Source organism: Ursus arctos, unplaced genomic scaffold (genome assembly GCF_023065955.2).
Source record: "Ursus arctos isolate Adak ecotype North America unplaced genomic scaffold, UrsArc2.0 scaffold_15, whole genome shotgun sequence".
NCBI lineage: Eukaryota > Metazoa > Chordata > Mammalia > Carnivora > Ursidae > Ursus > Ursus arctos.
The window spans coordinates 28,630,364-28,649,662 of NW_026622819.1; the positions used below are offsets into that span (position 1 = coordinate 28,630,364).

At 37.7% G+C, this 19,299-nt stretch overlaps 1 protein-coding gene and 1 pseudogene across 2 annotated transcripts in view; one reads left to right on the top strand and one right to left on the bottom strand.

Annotated features, from left to right (window-relative positions):
- Positions 1–19,299, top strand: part of WDR70 (WD repeat domain 70) — a 299,029-nt gene that overhangs the window by 113,512 nt on the left and 166,218 nt on the right. For both annotated transcript variants that reach the window (XM_026506841.4, XM_048224312.2), the window contains one exon: positions 3,805–3,881. In XM_026506841.4, coding sequence (XP_026362626.3) covers positions 3,805–3,881 — 77 coding nt within the window. The remainder of the gene's footprint in view (positions 1–3,804; positions 3,882–19,299) is intronic.
- On the bottom strand, positions 12,175–12,300 carry LOC113260967 (U4 spliceosomal RNA; annotated as a pseudogene).

The following is a 19,299-nucleotide window of genomic DNA, read 5'->3' on the forward strand; positions in this document are numbered from 1 at the left end:
AAGTACATGATACCAGCACATCCCAGTATTGGCGGTGTTAATTTGATCACTTGCTTAATTAAGGTAGTGTAATACCAGATTTCTTCCCTGCTATTTTCTCTTTGTACTTACTAAGTAATTTGCAGGGAGATTTTGAGAGTAGGGAAATACCCTCCCTGTTCATTATCAAGCTTTTCTCCAGTAGTTTTAACATCCATTGATGATTCTTGTGTGAATCAATTATTACTGTGATGATTACAAAATGGTGATTTTTCTAACTCCATCATTCATTTTGTATTTCTTATAATATTGCAAGGAGGAGCTTTCTCTTATTCATTTATTCATATATACCAGGAGTTCCTAGTTTAGTCAGTCATTTATAATCCATTACTTTCATTGCTTATTTTGATGCCCTAATTGTCCCAGTAGAAGCCCGTCAACCTGTCCTTTATTCTTTAACATATCCCCATCATTTTTGCACTTTCTTATTTTTTGGCACAACCAAATGTTCCATGTTCATCTTGTATGAACAAGAGTCAAACATTTCTTCAAGGAGCCCTATTTCCTTTTAGTGGAGAATGCAATTTAGAAACCAGCATCTCTGTGCTATGGTTGCTGGGGTGTCATTGCTTCCAGCCAATCTCAGTATACGAAGCTTGAGAATAACTTACACACATGCATATACACCTATATCTATATCTACCTATTAGAAATCGTGAGTTCATATTGATATCCCTGTTTCAGTCAAATTCCATAGGGTTCATTCTAGTTTTTCTTTCCACTTTTGTAACTCCCTTTTCCAACAGGGAGAAATTCGGCTCCCACTGTCCTCAAAAGTATTTCTTCATTTGCTTAATTCTTCATTGTAATGAAAGCTGTTTCAGAATTCTTAATGCATACCACTGCAAAAAAGAAACAAATGTATTAACTAGAATTCAGTATTTATAATTCTTTTGGTCTTTAGCCTGAGAATATATATTAGTTTCCTAAGACTACTGTAATAAATTACCACATACTTGGTAACTTAAAACAACAGAAATTCTTGCACAGTTCTGGAGGCCAGAAGACTTGGAATCAAGGTATTAGCACAGCCATGCTCCCTCCAGTGGCTCTAGGGGAATCCTTCCTTGCCTTTTCTAGCTTCTGGTGACTCCAGGTGTTCCCTGGCTTGTGGCCACATAGTCCAGTCTCTCTGCCTCATTTTCACAGAGCTTTCTCTTCTTTGTGTCTTCTCTTCTGACTCTCTAAGGTCACATTCATAGCTTCTAGAGGTTAGGACATGAGTAGATCTTTTGGGGGGGCCACCATTTAATCTAATACAGAGTATATGGTTACTTGGGTTATTATCTTCTATTTATTATTTCAGTGTATTTGTTGTTCATTTGAAATACAAGAGGGTTCATTGGTTTCTGCTTATATGGAATTTTAGGTTCCTCTCAGCCGTATTCGTTTGTTTTTGAATATGCAAAACTTCGACAGTTTTAGAAGTCTAATAACAAGTTAATAAAGAATTAAAAATTGTGACATTAATTATGTAATTAAGGAAATGGACAGATATTCGGGTGGAAAACAACAGAATGGGCCATATATACTTAGTTATAAGGCCAGGTCATATTATTTGAATAAGTGCTATATAAACTGAGATTGAAGGAATGAGAAGTCAGTCATGTAAAAGTGGAAAAAAAGAGCTTTCCCACAAGTGAAAAAGCACGTGAGAAGGTCTTGATGCAGGGAAAGAGCTGGGTGTATTAGAGGAAATGAAAGAAGGCCAGCAGATTAGTGCCTGTTGGGGAAGAGGGAACACAAAATAAGTGCAGTTGTAAAGAAAGCAAGAGCCAGAACGTGTGAGTTGTTGTGGACTATGTAAAGAGGCTGGAGAGCAAGTGGGGGACAATATAAGCTTTGGCATTTTTTTTTTAAAGATTTTATTTATTTATTTGACAGACAGCCAGTGAGAGAGGGAACACAAGCAGGGGGAGTGGGAGAGGAAGAAGTAGGCTCCCAGCAGAGGAGCCCGATGTGGGGCTCGATCCCAGGACTCCGGGATCACGCCCTGAGCCAAAGGCAGACGCTTAACGACTGAGCCAGCCAGGCGCCCCAAGCATTGGCATTTTTAGTTTAGAATTTTTAGAAATTGGCATTTTAGAAGAAACACTTCTATGTGTTTGTGTACAAATATATGTATATATAAATATATATATTTAAAGATTTATTTATTTATTAGAGAGAGTGCAAGCACTGGGCATGGGTGGGGGCAGATGGAGAGGGAGAAAGAATCCTAAGCAGACTCCACTGAGTCTTGATCTCACCACCCCAAGTTCATGATCTGAGCCAAAACCAAGAGTTGGACACTTAACCAACTGCACTACCCAAGCTTCCTAGAAGGATATTTTTAAAAGACTGTATCGATTGCCAGGTGGAACACATGAGGCAAGAATGAAAGTGGAGAGGCAAGTGGCAGACCTGTTACAGTATATAATAACTGACATGGAGGAATGAGGTAATGTTGACCTCTCTAAGAATGGTGAAGTGAATAAGGAGAAAAGTGGATAGATTTAAGATGTATTTTGGGTTGAGCTGACAGGACTAGCTAGGGGATTGAATTTGGGTGGAGAGAGGTTTTAGGTTTATGGTTGTTGGAGTATTTAAGGATAACCTCCAAGTTTGTAGTTTTAGCAACTGTGGAAGAAACTGACTGCAAATGAAGTGGACATTAAGAATCAAGATTTCCTTGTTGGCCTGCTATTATGTTTGAAATGCCTATGCAGATACAAGTGTCAAGTTGATAGTTAAATATGCAGTCTTAAGCTCAGGAGAGAAAATGGACTCTCAAACCCCCATCTAGTCCCATTACTTCAGTTCATGCTTCTCTACTGTACATCTCTGGACCCCTTTTGTACCCTATCAACATAAGCAGATTGTCAGGAGTTGGCCAGATCTGTTTGAGGTATTGTGGGCCATTTGGACTGTGTATGGTCTTCAGGTTTATATGTGGGTACTCCAGTTCCAATTCATTCCTTCCAGAGAGCTACAGTTATTTTCCTTTTAAGTCATTTAAATATGCACATTTTGCTCCTTATAGCATAGCTTTATTTGGGATCTTTACAGAACAAGAGATTTTGCCATTATTAAGTATTAGGCTCTTTTCTGCCCCATCTGAACATACTGTATAAGATCACTCTAGCCAGCTTTGCACCTAAAAGGGAAGTGTGTGTGTATATTCATGTTTGATATGTACTCTGTGGTTGATTTGGTTTGTATGTCAGTTCGTCTGCCAACATTACACATTACAGTATTTTTATATTATGCTCTATAATTAGTAGGGCTAATCTTCTTGAATCATTTAAAAGGTATTTCTCCTTCTCTCTCATATTTATTCTTATAGATGTAGAATCAAGATCACTGACACATTTTTAAGTGTGGATTTTTTTCCTTAACCTCTTGTTCTTGCCTTGATTATTTGTATATACTTTCTATTCTTCTTTTCCATTGAGGAGTCTTTAAAGAAGGGCCTCTTTCTTATTATGGTTTTTCCATTTGTTTCCTAAAGAGAGGCTGTCAGTTTCCTTTCTATTTCCTTCCTTATTAAGCACCTGTTCTGTATAAGTGCTGTGTTAATTTCTGGGCAGGGGAGTTACACAGTGAATTAAACAAAGTGAAATAAAGCATATTATGAAATAAAATTGGAAAAGTATAGTATGTTTGTGTGCTCTTGGGAGGACTAAAAAGTTACTTTTAAGTATGATATGTCAGTTTCTGGTCATTTTATTTATTTTTTAAGAATCTTTCTAAAATATCTTTTTTCCTATATTTTTATTTTTTAAGGGTCATACAGCAATGCTTCATACTGGTTCATGGCATCCCAAAATAAAGGGAGAATTTATGACTTGCTCAAATGATGCGTGAGTACTGTTGATAATTCATCTAATACATTCATATCTTTCGGTATTTAACATTTGTGTTGTAACAAACTTGCCAATGAAGTAGGAGGTAGAGTATTGGGAATCCTGATGTTTACATATTCATGGTCTTTACTTTGTTTTACCTGGTAGTATAAGGTTTGTTTAAATAAATATGGAAACTATGAAAAAGAGAGTTGGTATAAATTCTAGTACAGTTTATTAGGGAGCTCAGTGGGTCAGACTGATGCTATTAAGTGGACTCAAATGACTTTGAAGTTGTCACTAATAATTTGTTACTTTTTATAGTAAAGATTGATTTCTGTCTGAGTCTAATACCTAATACAAGTTTAAGTGATTGCTTTTTGGAAATAATAACTGAAAAAATTGTTTAAATGGTTATTAAGATTCTTTTGCATTATATCTGTTGGCCTAGGACTCAAGAACATTACAGGAAATATTTGAGCAGTTTTTTCCTCTATTGTTATATTGTAATGATTAATTTTTAGTATTCAGAGTGGTTCATAAGAATGCACTATTTGTAGTTTTATAAATTACAGTGGAAAACCTTATAAATTAAAAAATACAGATGGTGTTATTTAGGTGAAACACTATATTTTAGATTAAAAAAATTGTTGTTTTTAGGTTATTTTGTCTCATCTTTTTACTTTCTGATATTTATAATTCACCTCATTTACCTTCAAAATTCCTGTTCACATTCTTGGATAGTTTATGTTTTCTGGAGTTGATCTTTAGGATAACAGACAAAAGATAAATTTCACTTCCATAGCACAATTTAAAAATTAATTTGATCTAAAGGAAACTAAAATATGGGAACCTATACATAATATGACTGGAATAGGAGAATATAATTTGATTAAAATTTCCGGTAAATAGAACTATGCAGTTCTAATTTCTTTTTTATCTTTGTCTTACTATCTTTCCAAAACTTAAATTATGTAAGTTTAAAGTGACATTCCTTACTTCAGCAAATCAAGTATCTGATTTCTTCAAGAATTAAACTTAGCAGGTAATCTAAATTAATAGTATCCCATGATCAAGTAAGGTTTATTCTAGGAATGCAAGGATATTTTACAATTAGGAAATTTTTCCATCAAGAAATTTTCAATATAATTAATGAATTATATAAATAAGTGAAAAGTTACAAATCACATGATGTTGTTATATTATGTGATAACATTGACATTTGATAAAATTTAGTAGTCTTTCCCAATAGAAGTTCTGAGTAAAATAGGAATAAGAAGAAATTAACAAAACCTGTTAAAAATTAATTACCAAAATTTAAAGTAATTATTATATTACATATTGGAGTATTAGAGCTATTTGCATTTAAATAAAAAGACAAGAAAAAAAAAAGACAAAGATGCCCACAACTATTTACAGCCTTTATGCAGTGTAGATTTAGAGACTTTATACAGCGTAGTAAAATAAGAAAATAAATAAATTGATAGAAGTATTGGAAGAAAACAACTATTAAAGAAGAGAGGAGCCAGGCTATTGTGGTTAAAAACTTCGGCTGAAGAAAGCAATTGGAAAAACAAAAAAACAAACTCTTGTTCTCCAAACTACTAAGGATCATGCTAAATGGTGGGCTCTCATAGTTGCTAACACAGTGACTTTATGACCTCTATAGAAGCTTATCCCAAATTGATTTCCAGGATATGTAAATTAGTAGTTTAAAGAAAATAAGTCAAATAAGTTTGAGAAACTTTGAATGTTATATTCCCAGGCCAGTGATCCACAATAAACATTTAAATGGTGTGTATAGGGTTTAAAGAAACCTGTTTAACTTTGTTAATCCTCTGAACAATAGTTTGGATAAAGTTCTAACGCATGACATAATTTTACTGGGTATAAAATATAGTTTATCCCATTCTTTGAAAGAGCAAGTTTTCAGTTCCCTGCCCAGTCACTGATGTATTACTATATTGTACCTTTGAAAGTGTGCTCCAGTTTCTTTTTACACTGTACAAATTGGGCTTTCTGGAGCGCCTGGGTGGCTCAGTCGTTAAGCATCTGCCTTTGGCTCAGGGCGTGATCCTGGTGGTCTGGGATTGAGCCCCACATCAGGCTCCTCTGCTGGGAGCCTACTTCTTCCTCTCCCACTCCCCCTGCTTGTGTTCCCTCTCTCGCTGGCTGTCTCTCTCTCTGTCAAATAAATAAATAAAATCTTTAAAAAAAAACAAAAACAAAAACAAATTGGGCTTTCTTTGTCCATACTTTTATATGAAGATCGGTGGGCTTTAATCATAGACCCCAATTATACATATTCTTTACCACCTTTTATTATTTGATTATTTATTTATAGATTTATTTATTTTAGAGAGAGAGTGTGTGTGCATACACAGGGGGAGGGGCAGAGAGAGTGGGAGAGAGAGAATCTCAAACAGACTCTGCACTGAGCATGGAGCCTGATGGCGGGGCTCGATCTCACTGATTTCACCACCCTGAGATTGAGACCTGAGCTGAAATCAAGAGTTGGATGCTCATCTGACGGAGCCACTCAGGTGCCCCTCTTTACCACCGTTTAGAAATATCTACCATTGGGGCGCCTGGGTGGCGCAGTCGTTAAGCGTCTGCCTTCGGCTTAGGGCGTGATCCCGGCATTACGGGATCGAGCCCCACATCAGGCTTCTCTGCTATGAGCCTGCTTCTTCCTCTCCCACTCCCCCTGCTTGTGTTCCCTCTCTCGCTGGCTGTCTCTATTTCTGTCAAATAAATAAATAAATAAATCTTTAAAAAAATATATATCTACCATTAATAAATTCAGATGCTTTGTAGTTAGAGTGACTTTCTCTTGGCCTTTGACTTTAAGGGTAGTAATTAGTAATGGGCTAAGCTATGGGACATGAACCCAGACACATAGTTTGGTCAACAAATACAGTGTGCTCACTGTGTGCCAGGTACTCTTGGATACGATCTAAGCCTCTGCCTTCATGATGCTTACATTTTAGTGGAGGTGAATGCTTGGAGACAGACAAGGTACAGATGCACTAATAAATTAATACAGTTTTATGTAGTAATAAGTGTTGAGAATAAAATAAAGTAAAGCAAAAGGGTAGAGAAAGAGAGTAGAAGGTTGTATGTAGAGTAGTCAGAGAAAGCCTCTGCAGAGGTGACCTTTTAGTTGAGAATTACACCATACATGGGAGGCAGCCCCAGCTGCCTTCTAGGCCAAAATGGCAGCATAATTCAAGACTTTAAGAAGGGAATGTATTAGAGCACATTGGAGGAACAAAAAGTCTGATTTTGTTGACATTTTGTACGTTGATAGAAAAGGTAAGAATGACAGGAAATGAATTTGGAGAGGAAGGCAGGGACTAGATCATATAAGGTATTATAGTCTATGGTATAAAGGGTTAATATTTTAATGTAATTATAAGGCCAGCCAATAAAGAGTCCTAAGTCTGCCCTATAGTATTATTGAAAATCAAAATCATAGGAATGCTCACTTTACAGGGTATTAAAATTTTCCAATGACTTTGACATACTAAAGGCCATGAATGAACATCCTACTTAATGGGGAGAAACTAAGAACTTTCCCTGTAAGGTCAGGAACAAGACAACTTTTATTTATCTCACCACTTTTGTTCAACACAGTACTGGAAGTCTAGCCATACCAATCAAACAAACAAACAAAAAGTAAAAGGCATCCACATTGGTAAAGAAGAAGTAAAACTTTCACTATTTGTAGATGACATAATACTATATATCTAGAAAAGCCTAAAGGCTCCACCAAAAAAGTACCAGAACTGATAAATGAATTCAGTAGGTCACAGGATACAAAATCAATGTATAGAAATCTGTTGCATTTCTATACACTAATAATGAAGCAACAGAACAAGAAATTAAGAAAGCAATCCTATTTACAATTACACCAAAAATAATAAAATACCTAGGAATAAACTTAGCCAAAAAGGTGAAAGCCCTATAGTCTTTCTTTTTTTTAAAGATTTTATTTTTAAGTAATCTCTTTACCCAGTGTAGGGCTTGAACTCACAACCCCAAGATCAAGAGTTACACGCTCCACCGACTGAGGCAGGCAGGTGCCCTGCCCTGTATTCTTTAAAACTATAAAACATTAGTGAAAGAAATGGAAGATGACACAAACAAATGGAAAGACATTCCATGCTCATGGGTTGGAAAAACAAATATTATTAAAATGTCGAGACTACCTGGAGCAGTCTACACATTTAATGCAATCTCCATCAAAATACTAACAGCATTTTTCACAGAACTGTAACAAATAACTCTAAAATTTATATAGAACCACAAAAGACCCTGAATAGCCAAAGCAGTCTGGAAAAAGAAAAGCAAAGCTGGAGGTATCACAATTCCAGACTTCAGTTTATATTATAAAGCTGCAGTCATCAAAGCAGTATGGCTCTGGCACAAAAATAGACACATAGATCAATGGAACAGAATAGAAAACCCAGAAATAAAACCATGATTATATGGTCAATTGATCTTTGACAAAGCAAGAAAGAATATCCAATAAGAAAAAGATAGTCTCTTTATCAACTGGTGCTGGGAAAATTGGACAACCACATGCAAAAGAATGAAACTGGGTTACTTTCTTACACCATACACAAAAGTAAATTAAAAATGGATTAAAGACTTATATGTGAGACCTAAAACCATAAAAATCCTAGAACAGAGCACAGGCAGAAATGTCTCTGGTATTGGCTCTAGCAACGTTTTTCTAGGTGTGTCTGCTGAGGCAAGGGAAATAAAAGCAAAAATAAATTATTGGAACTACATCAAAATACAAAGCTTCTGCACAGCTTTGGAAACAATCAACAAAACTAAAGGCTACCTACTGAATGGAAGAAGATATTTGCAAATGACTTACCCAATAAAGCGTTAGTATCCAAAACATATAAAGAACTTATACAACACAATTAATCCAATTTAAAAACAGGCAGAAGACATGAACAGACATTTCTCCAAAGAAGACATCCAGATAGCCAACAGACACATGAAAGATGCTCGACATCACTTATCATCAGAGAAATGCAAATCAAAACCACACTGTAGGGTGCCTGGGTGGCTCAGTTAGTTGAACATCTGACTCTTGGTTTTGGCGCAGGTCATGATCTCAGGGTCATGAAATCAAGCCCTGCATCAGGCTCTGTGCGCAGAGCGGAGTTGGCTTGAGATTCTCTCTGTCCCTCTGCCTCTCCTCCTCTCCCTCCTCACATGTGTGCATGTTCTCTCTCTCTCTCTCTCAATAAATAAAATCTTAAAAAAAAAAACAGAAAAAAATCACACTGAAATGCTACTTTACACCTGTCAGATGACTAGAATCAACAACACAAGGAACAGGTGTTGGGGAGGGTGTGGAGGAAAAGGAACCCTTGTGCACTCTTGATAGGAATGCAAACTGGTGCAGTCACTGTGCAAAACAGTAGGAGGTTCCTCAAAAAGTTAAAAATAGAACTGTCCAATCCAGTAATTGCACTACTGAGTATTTATCTCCAAAACACAAAAACACTAATTCAGTGTCACCTATGTTTATGGCAACATTGTATTTATAATAGCCAAATTATGGGAGCAGTCCAAGTGTCAATTGATAGATGAATGGATAAAGAAGAGGTGGGGTGTGTGTGTGTGTGTGTGTGTGTGTGTGTGTGTGTATATATATATACCACCTTTTATTCAGCCATAAAAAAGAATGAAATGTTGCCATTTGCAGTGATGTGGATGGAGCTAGAGAGAATAATGCTAAATGAAATAAGTCAGTCAAAGACAAATACCATGTGATTTCACTCATGTGGAATTTAAGAAACAATACAAATGAGCAAAGGCAAAAAAAAAGAAAGCGAGAGAGACAACCCAGAAAGAGACTTTTAGCTATAGAAAACAAACTGATGATTACCAGAGGGGAGGTGGGTGGGGGGATGGGTGAAAAAGATGGTAAGCATTAAGGAGTGTGTCCGTCATGGTGAGCACCAGGTGATGTATGGAATTGTTGTATCACCATGTTACACACCTGAAACTAATATAACACTGTATGTTAACTATACTGGAATTAAAATTTTGGAAATTATAAAAAAAGAAAAAAATTTCCAGCGAGAGAATGTTATGGTAATAGCTAATAATAGCTAACACTCATTGTGCCAGCACCATGCAATACACTTTATATGTGCTAAGCACTTTGTCTTACATTCTCCTCATAGCAGTAGAGAAGGTGGTAAAGTTACTACATGTTTCAAATGAAGAAACTGGTTATGACTTTCCTAGGGACACATGATTCTAAGTGGTTGAGCCAGGTTGTGAATCCACTGAGTCAGATACTTTGTGAGTGGTTGTCACAAAGGTTATGGTGATTGATTTACGGGTTCATTCACACGATAGAAATCCCTTTTATGTAAAGGAAGGGCACAAGAACTCACCTCATTAACAACACTCGCAGTATTCTCCATTATTGGAAGGAGAAATTCCTTTCACTTGGAAGTCTCCAATAGTGCACCCTAGTGATGATGCTACCATGTTTTATCTGGCTGTGATGAAGATGATGAGAGGTCCTTTACCCTCTTTTACCTGCCTCCCCCAACCCCACCCCTCAGGGCAACCCTACTTGATTTTTGAGATCTAGAACCACTCTGGCTGTGCTGGGAGAGTGGCCTAACATAGCCAGAGGCAGACTATATTTAGGTCTAAGGGTGTTTCCTCTGTCTCTCTTACCAACTTGGAAGTTGGTGTTGGGCTCCACTCCCCACCCTGTTCCTAAGCAAAAACTAAACAAGGAAAACAGTGTACTGGGTTAAATACCTTTTATTTTAATATATTTTTTCTTGAAGTATGTAACTTGGTATGGATTTGGTATGTAACTTTGTTAAATAGATTGGTATGGATTTGGTATGTAACTGTTAAATTTCATTCTATTTCTATTATAGATGTTGAACTTTAATGCTTTTGTGGAATATTTGATGTAATCTTGCTTTTATCCTTCTGACCCATTCATATAGAGAATTACATGAATATATTTCAGAATGTTAAATCATTCTTGCTTTTTTATAGTAAATCCTACTTGATCACTTTGTATTTTGGGTCGGTGGGGGGGAAAGGGCAGGGGGAGGGGGAAAAGAGAGAATCTCAAGCGGGTTCCCAGCCCAGAGCCCCACGTGTGGCTTGGTCTCACAACCCTGAGATCGTGACCTGAGCCAAAATCAAGAGTCATACGCTTAACTGAATGAGCCACCCAGGTGCCCCAATCACTTTGTATTTTTTTTTTTTTAAGATTTTATTTATTTAGTTGACAGAGATAGAGACAGCCAGCGAGAGAGGGAACACAAGCAGGGGGAGTGGGAGAGGAAGAAGCAGGCTCATAGCAGAGGAGCCTGATGTGGAGCTCGATCCCGTAACGCCGGGATCACGCCCTGAGCCGAAGGCAGACGCTTAACTGCTATGCCACCCAGGCGCCCCTCACTTTGTATTTTTAAAAAATATATTGCTCTATTTACAAAACTTATATTTTATTTAGGATTTTAATTTTATATTGACAAGTAAATGGGGACTTTTTGTTGTTGTTGTATTGTTTTTTCTTAGGTTTTGGAACCAAGATTATACTGGTTTCCTAAAATAAGGCAGCTTTCCCTCTTTTTTTATTACTTGGTATCCATGTCCAAGTTCATGAACATGGCTGTAAACAAAAAATCTCATGGAACACCAAGGTCATCCGACAAGTTGAATTACAGTCCACACCCAGCGTTCTAATATAGAAGTTATTTTATAAGACTTATTTTATTTTGGGGGCGCCTGGGTGGCTCAGTTGTTAAGCGTCTGCCTTTGGCTCAGGGCGTGATCCCAGTGTTCTGAGATCGAGCCCTGCATCAGGCTCCTCCACTGGGAGCCTGCTTCTTCCTCTCCCACTCCCCCTGCTTGTGTTTCCTCTCTCGCTGGCTGTCTCTCTCTATCAAATAAATAAATAAAATCTTAAAAAAAAAAAGACTTATTTTCTTTTTGACTACAATTTCTCAGATTTTTTTCTGAAAAAATATATTTAATAAATATAGAAGAAATATTAGAAGTAAGCAGGAGCAGTTTAGGAGAAAATGCTTTGATAAAAAATTTCAGGAAAATATCCGTGATATTATGTTAAGTGTATTAATATTGTGCGTGGACTGAGTTCTCCTTTGAAGGAAAAATATGTGGACCTGGACATGTGAACATAGGAGGTGGGAAGAGAGTTAAAAGAGTTAAGAATGTGATCTAGAGGCCCACAAATATAATTTGATATAGGTCAGTTTGAATAAAATGTACTTAGAAGTCTTTTTCTGTAAAACTAACAATGTGCCTTTAACTGAAATACAAATATTCATTGGGAAAAGTTTTCAATTAGCAATAATCGCGCCTCGGATAAACGTCATTGGCTACGATACTGCTACTGCGCAAAGCTGAAATACAAATATTTATAAACAATTACTGGCTATCTACTCTGGTGGGACAGGGGTAATGTATATATTATTTTTTTTCAGAGAAATGTAAGAATTGATTTATTTAATGATTGGTTACTTGATAATATTAAGGAGTTAACTGGGGGATATCTACTCTGGTGGGACAGGGGTAATGTATATATTTTTTTTTTCAGAGAAATGTAAGAATTGATTTATTTAATGATTGGTTACTTCATAATATTAAGGAATTAATTGGGGGATATGATACTGGTATTATAATTGGCTTTTTATTTTATTTTAATTTTTTAAAAGATTTTATTTATTTATTAGAGAGAGTGAGCGAGAGAGAGCACAAACCGGGGGGAGAGGCTAAGGGAGAGGGAGAAGCTGACTCCCCACTGAGTGGGGAGCCTGATGTGGGGCTCAGTCCTAGGACCCTGGAATAATGACCTGAGCCAAAGTCAGATGCTTAATTGACTGAGCCACCCAGGCACCCCTGTAGTTGACGTTTTAAAAATAAGTCTTTAAAATGTTTTATTTAAATTCAATTTAGTTTACATATAGTGCATTATTAGTTTTAAGGGTAGAATTTAGTGATTCATCAGTTGCATATAATACCCAGTGCCCATTGGTATATTGGTTACTTTCTGTCACACTGGAAACCTACATGAATTATGAGGAACAACTAACATCTGATGAGGCATCATCAGAATTCTTTGGTCTGATACTATGAAGTTCATCCTGGATTAAGAAATATTCCCATGGTTCAGTAATTAGTTCAGTTGGCACGTTTGGGCAGAATCTGCCCGTATTTTTTGTGCATCTCATAGCTCAGAGGGACACTCTGCCTTTCATAGCTTTATCTCATACTCTTCGTCAGTAAGCATGACAGAGAGGTAAATATCAACTGTATGTCTTATAAACTCTTTATTCTCTTGGAGATTTTATTAGAGGTTATTTAGGATTTAAATTAGGATAGTTTCCTCAGACTTCATCAAGTTCATAATAGTAATATTCTCTTCTTCCCCAGTCTCCTTGTATTCTCTCCCTCTTTCCCCTCATTTTGGGCAACTGGAAAATAGGTATTTTGGATAACATGACCATGGTGTAGATAGCTTCCAGATGAAAGTTATTCATGTCAGCACCTTCTGTGTTACCACAGTGTTTTGTGCCTGGTGCTAATGAACACTCATGTTTGTCAGGCTATGGCTGGCAGCAGTGTAGGAGTAGGGAGGGAATCCTGACCAGGTCAGTACCAGCCATTCGTGTAAGTCACACATATTATGAATAAGTTTAGATACAGTAGGAGTGAAGAACCAGATAGCATTCATGAAACTATTCCACTGGAGGCAAAGGTGGCCTTCACTGTTTTGCTCTGGCCTCATGTATGCTCAGTTAAATTGTGATGTTTCCTTTGAGTGTGAGTTGGAGATGCTAGTGCCTTAACCTTTTGATTTTATGAGTTTCAGTATGAAACATAAACCTGGGATCAGGCCAATTTAGGAATGAGGGTAATGTGGAAATCTATTTGGTTTTCCCAAGTTTACCAGAATGAAACATAGATAACAAGGCAAAGCTTACTACGTTATGCTTGGAAGTAAATGTTAATGAAAACCAGATGGCAATGAAGATAAAAATGTGTACTTATTCAGTGGAAGTCAGTTTGACTTGTGAATTTATATGATCTGATATGGAGCCTCTTTATAGTATGTAGCACTACATACTATGTAGAGTGAGGGTACAGGTGATGCTATGCTAGTGTGGTCTGAGTCCTTGGTGCAGAATTTGTACAAGTTCCAGCCCAGCACAGGCTCTGCCTGCAGGTGCTGCTGAGTGAATCAGATTCTTCCAGCATGTATCTGGAAGGTTTTCTATTGCTTACTCAGGAACTTGTGTCTCAGAGGAATTTGTTCATATCTGTTGTGACTACTTCTGCCTCTCCGTGGGGTTAGTGATGAGGAAAAAGCAGGAAAATAATGACATGCACAGACAAACATTTCACAGTGAGTTGCTGCAGAAAAAATAGACAGTGTTAGATAAGAATAACAAACACTGGGGAGAGGACAAAACTTTAACATAATGTCTCCTTCCACACCACAGTTGGGAGGGAGGAGATATGGAAGAATAGGTAGGCAGTGGTAGGGCCCATGCTAATTAAAAAAAAAAAAAAAAAAGACGGGTGCAGAGAAAGTGGGTTTTAGGCCAGAGTTAAAGAGGAGGAACTGGTGGATGACACAAAATAGCCACAAGACCCATTTGTAAATACTTGTGAAAAATGGCTCCCAAGTACTGAGTAAGTGAGTCTTTGAGTGTAAGACTTCTGCAATAGCTGGTGGAATTAAGAACTAGAGACTTAAAAAAAAAAATCTGAATGAGACCAATTTTTACTCCAGAGTGCAGTGGTCTGGGGAAACTCAGGCTGCTCATGTCGTATTAAAAATGTTCACCAGCAATGCCTCAGGTAGGTACAGGGAGCATCGAGGAAGAGTTGCTAACACTACTTGCTTGGAACAATCAGGGAAAGCTTTCTACTGGGGTTTCAAATATGTGTGCAGTAGTCCCCCCTATCCATGGGGAACATATCCCAAGACCCACAGTGGATGCGTGAGACCATGGATAGTACCGAACCCTGTTTTTTCCTATACGTACTTACCTATGATGAAGTTTAATTTATAAATCAGGCACAGTAAGAGGTTAACGACAGTTATGAATAATAAAATAGAACAATTATACTGTAATAAAAGTTATGTGAATGTGGTGTCTCTCCCTCTCTCAAAATATATTACTGTACTCACCCTTCTTGTGATGATGCAAGATGATAAAATGCCTAGGTGATGTGATGTGAGGTGGATGACGTAGGCTCCTATTGACCTTCCGATGCTGTGTTAGGAGGAGGATCATTTGCTTTCAGACCAGGTTGACCATGAGTAACTGAAACCGTGGAAAGTGAAACTGTGGATAAGGGGGAATTACTGTATTGGCATAAATTGTTTTTGTGGAAAAGTAGGGAAGTGATGAGAGAGGAGATAGACTTGAAGAACATAGGAAAATCTTAATTTGGGCCCTCAAGGATGTTACCATATGAACATGCAGAATATATAGTGACCTAGGAATAGGTGATTTTTATCTATAAGCAAAAAACATGATTTAATATGTAGGGTTTATTTTATACAATGTGAAATGAGTATTTAGAGACATTTAAATCTAGTCCATTTAGTTTTCTTTAGAGCAACTGAATATTATGAAGTGTGAATTTCACAAAAGAAATAAAGGTAGGGTGCTGCTCTAGATTAAAGGATTCATGGTGAGGCGCCTGGGTGGCTCAGTCGGTTGAGTGTCAGGCTCTTGATTTCAGCTCAGGTCGTGGTCTTGGGGTCATGGGATTGAGCCCTGTGTAGGACTCCTTGCTCATCATGGAATCTGCTTGGAATTCTCTCTCTTCCTCTCCCTCTGCCCTTTTCTCCTGCTCTCTCTCAAATAAATTAAGTCTTAAAAAAACAATAAAGTATTCATGGCAAGCATAGAAACCTATAATTTGTGAGAGCACAAGCATACAGAGGGAGAGGGAGTGGGAGAGGGAGAAGCAGACTCCCGGCTGAGCAGGACACCTGATCCCAGAATGCTGGGATTATGACCTGAGCTGAAGGCAGATGCTTAACTGACTGAGCCACCCAGGCACCCCTGGTTTGATCTTATTTCTTCTAAAGGAGGAGAGGAAAGGGAGGGGAGGGAGGGAGGGTAGGAAGGAATCACACACACACACACACACACACACACACACACACAAGCATCAAAGAGACAATTTGGGAGATAATTTGGGAAATTAGGATATTACGTGATATGATAGATTGCAAAAATGGCCGCAGTTCTTCATCTTTCCTTGTACCCATGCTCCAACTTTGCAGCTACTTCCACTAAGAGATGCAGTCTGTTTCCCCACCTCATAAATATGGGCTGGCCAACAGAAGGTGGCAGAAATGACGGTGTGCCATTTATGAGCATAGACTTCTGAAGAGTTCTTGTGTGTTTGCACTTTCTTGGAACGTTGGCATTGCTGTCTGATCAGGCTCTGGCTAATCCACAAGAGTAAAAGACCTTTTGGAGGAGAATTCAGTTTTCCCAGCTGTGGCCATCCTAGTTTATAGTCCCAAATTTGTGAGAGACCCTAATGTAGATTAGCAAAACTGACCACAGACGGATGAGTTAACCCACTAGGACAAAGCCACCCACCTGACTGGTGGATTTGTAAACAATAACATATGTCTATTGTTTTAAGCCATTAAATTTTGGAAATGTTTTATTATGCATCAGTTGTTAACTGATACAGATGATATTATTGAATCGTGTTATGTAGAATCAGGTTATTTAGAAGAACGTCTTTGTTTTTAGAAGATACCAGCTGCTAAATTTAGGTGTGAAGTATTATGTGATAATGCAACTTACTTTATTTTTTATTTATTTATTTTTTTTTAAATGATTTTTTATTATATTATGTTAGTCACCATACAGTACATCCCCGGTTTCCGATGTAAGGCTCGATGATTCATTAGTTGTGTATAACACCCAGTGCACCATGCAATACGTGCCCTCCTTACCACCCATCACCGGTCTATCCCATTCCCCCACCCCCCTCCCCTCTGAAGTCCTCAGTTTGTTTCTCATAGTCCATAGTCTCTCATGTTTCATTCCCCCTTCTGATTACCCCCCCTTTCTTTATCCCTTTCTTCCCCTACCGATCATCCTAGTTCTTATGTTCCATAGATGAGAGAAATCATATGATAGTTGTCTTTCTCTGCTTGACTTATTTCACTTAGCATTATCTCCTCCAGTGCTGTCCATGTTGTAGCAAATATTGAGAACTCGTTCTTTCTGATAGCTGAGTAATATTCCATCGTATATATGGACCACAACTTCTTAATCCAGTCATCTGTTGAAGGGCATCTCGGCTCCTTCCACAATTTAGCTATTGTGGACATTGCTGCTATGAACATTGGGTTGCATATGGCCCTTCTCTTCACTACGTCTGTATCTTTGGGGTAAATACCCAGTAGTGCAATGGCTGGGTCATAGGGTAGCTCAATTTTTAACTTTTTAAGGGACCTCCACACTGTTTTCCAGAGTGGCTGTACCAACTTGCATTCCTACCAACAATTAGGAGGGATCCCCTTTCTCCACATCCTCTCCAACAATTGTTGTTTCTTGCCTTGTCTATTTTTGCCATTCTAACTGGCGTAAGGTGGTATCTCAGTGTGGTTTTGATTTGAATTTCCTTGATGGCTAATGATTTTGAACATTTTTTCATGTGTCTGTTAGCCATTTGTATGTCTTCATTGGAAAAGTGTCTGTTCATATCTTCTGCCCATTTTTTGATTTGTTTATTTGTTTCTCGTGTATTGAGTTTGAGAAGTTCTTTGTAGATCTTGGATACCAGTCCTTTATCTGTAGTGTCATTTGCAAATATATTCTCCCATTCCGTGGGCTGCCTCTTAGTTTTTCTGACTGTTTCCTTGGATGTGCAGAAACTTTTAATCTTGATGAAGTCCCATAAGTTCATTTTATCTTTTGTTTCTCTTGCCTTTGGGGATGTGTCATGAAAAAGGTTGCTCTGGCCGATGTCGTAGAGGTTGTTGCCTATGTTCTCCTCTAGAATTTTGATGGATTCCTGTCTCACATCGAGGTCTTTCATCCATTTGGAGTTTATTTTTGTGTATGGTGTGAGATAGTGGTCAAGTTTCATTCTCTTGCATGTAGCTGTCCAATTTTCCCAGCACCATTTGTTGAAGAGACTGTCTTTTTCCCACCGGATGTTTTTTCCTGCTTTATCAAATATTAGTTGCCCAAAGAGCCGAGGGTCCATTTCTGGGCTCTCTATTCTGTTCCATTGGTCTATGTGTCTGTTTTTGTGCCAGTACCATGCTGTCTTTGTGATCACAGCTTTGTAGTACAGCTCGAAATCCGGCATTGTGATGCCCCCAGCTTTGTTTTTCCTTTTCAATAGTTCCTTGGAGATTCGGGGCCTTTTCTGTTTCCATACAAATTTAAGGACTGTTTGTTCCAGTTCTTTGAAAAATGTCCTTGGTATTTTGATCGGGATAGCATTGAAAGTGTAGATTGCTCTGGGTAGAATGGACATTTTAACTATGTTAATTCTTCCGATCCATGAGCATGGAATATCTTTCCATCTTTTTATGTCTTCCTCAATGTCTTTTAAGAGTGATTTATAGTTTCTAGAATATAGGTCCTTTACGTCTCTGGTTAAGTTAATTCCAAGGTAACGTATGGTTTTTGGTGCTATTGTAAATGGGATGGATTCCCTAATTTCTCTTTCTTCGGTCTCGTTATTCGTGTATAGAAATGCAACTGATTTCTGAGCATTTATTTTGTATCCCGCCACGTTACTGAATTGCTCTATAACTTCTAATAGTTTGGGAGTGGCTTCTTTTGGGTTTTCCATATAGAGTATCATGTCATCTGCAAAGAGAGACATTTTGACTTCTTCTTTGCCAATTTGAATACCTTTGATCCCTTTTTGTCGTCTGATTGCTGTTGCAAGGACTTCTAGTACTATGTTGAATAATAGTGGCGAGAGTGGGCATCCTTGTCGAGTTCCTGATCTTAAGGGAAAGGCTTCCAGCTTTTCCCCATTGAGAATAATATTTGCAGTAGGCTTTTCATAGATGGCTTTTATGAGATTGAGAAATGTACCTTCTATTCCTACACTCTGAAGGGTTTTAATCAGGAAAGGATGCTGTATTTTGTCAAATGCTTTTTCGGCATCGATTGAGAGGATCATATGGTTCCTGAGTCTTTTCTTGTTGATATGATGTATCACGCTGATTGATTTGCGAATATTGAACCACGCTTGCATCCCAGGTATGAATCCCACTTGATCGTGATGGATAATCCTTTTAATGTACTGTTGGATTCTATTAGCAAGTATCTTGTTGAGGATTTTGGCATCCATATTCATTAGGGAAATCGGTCTGTAATTCTCCTTTTTG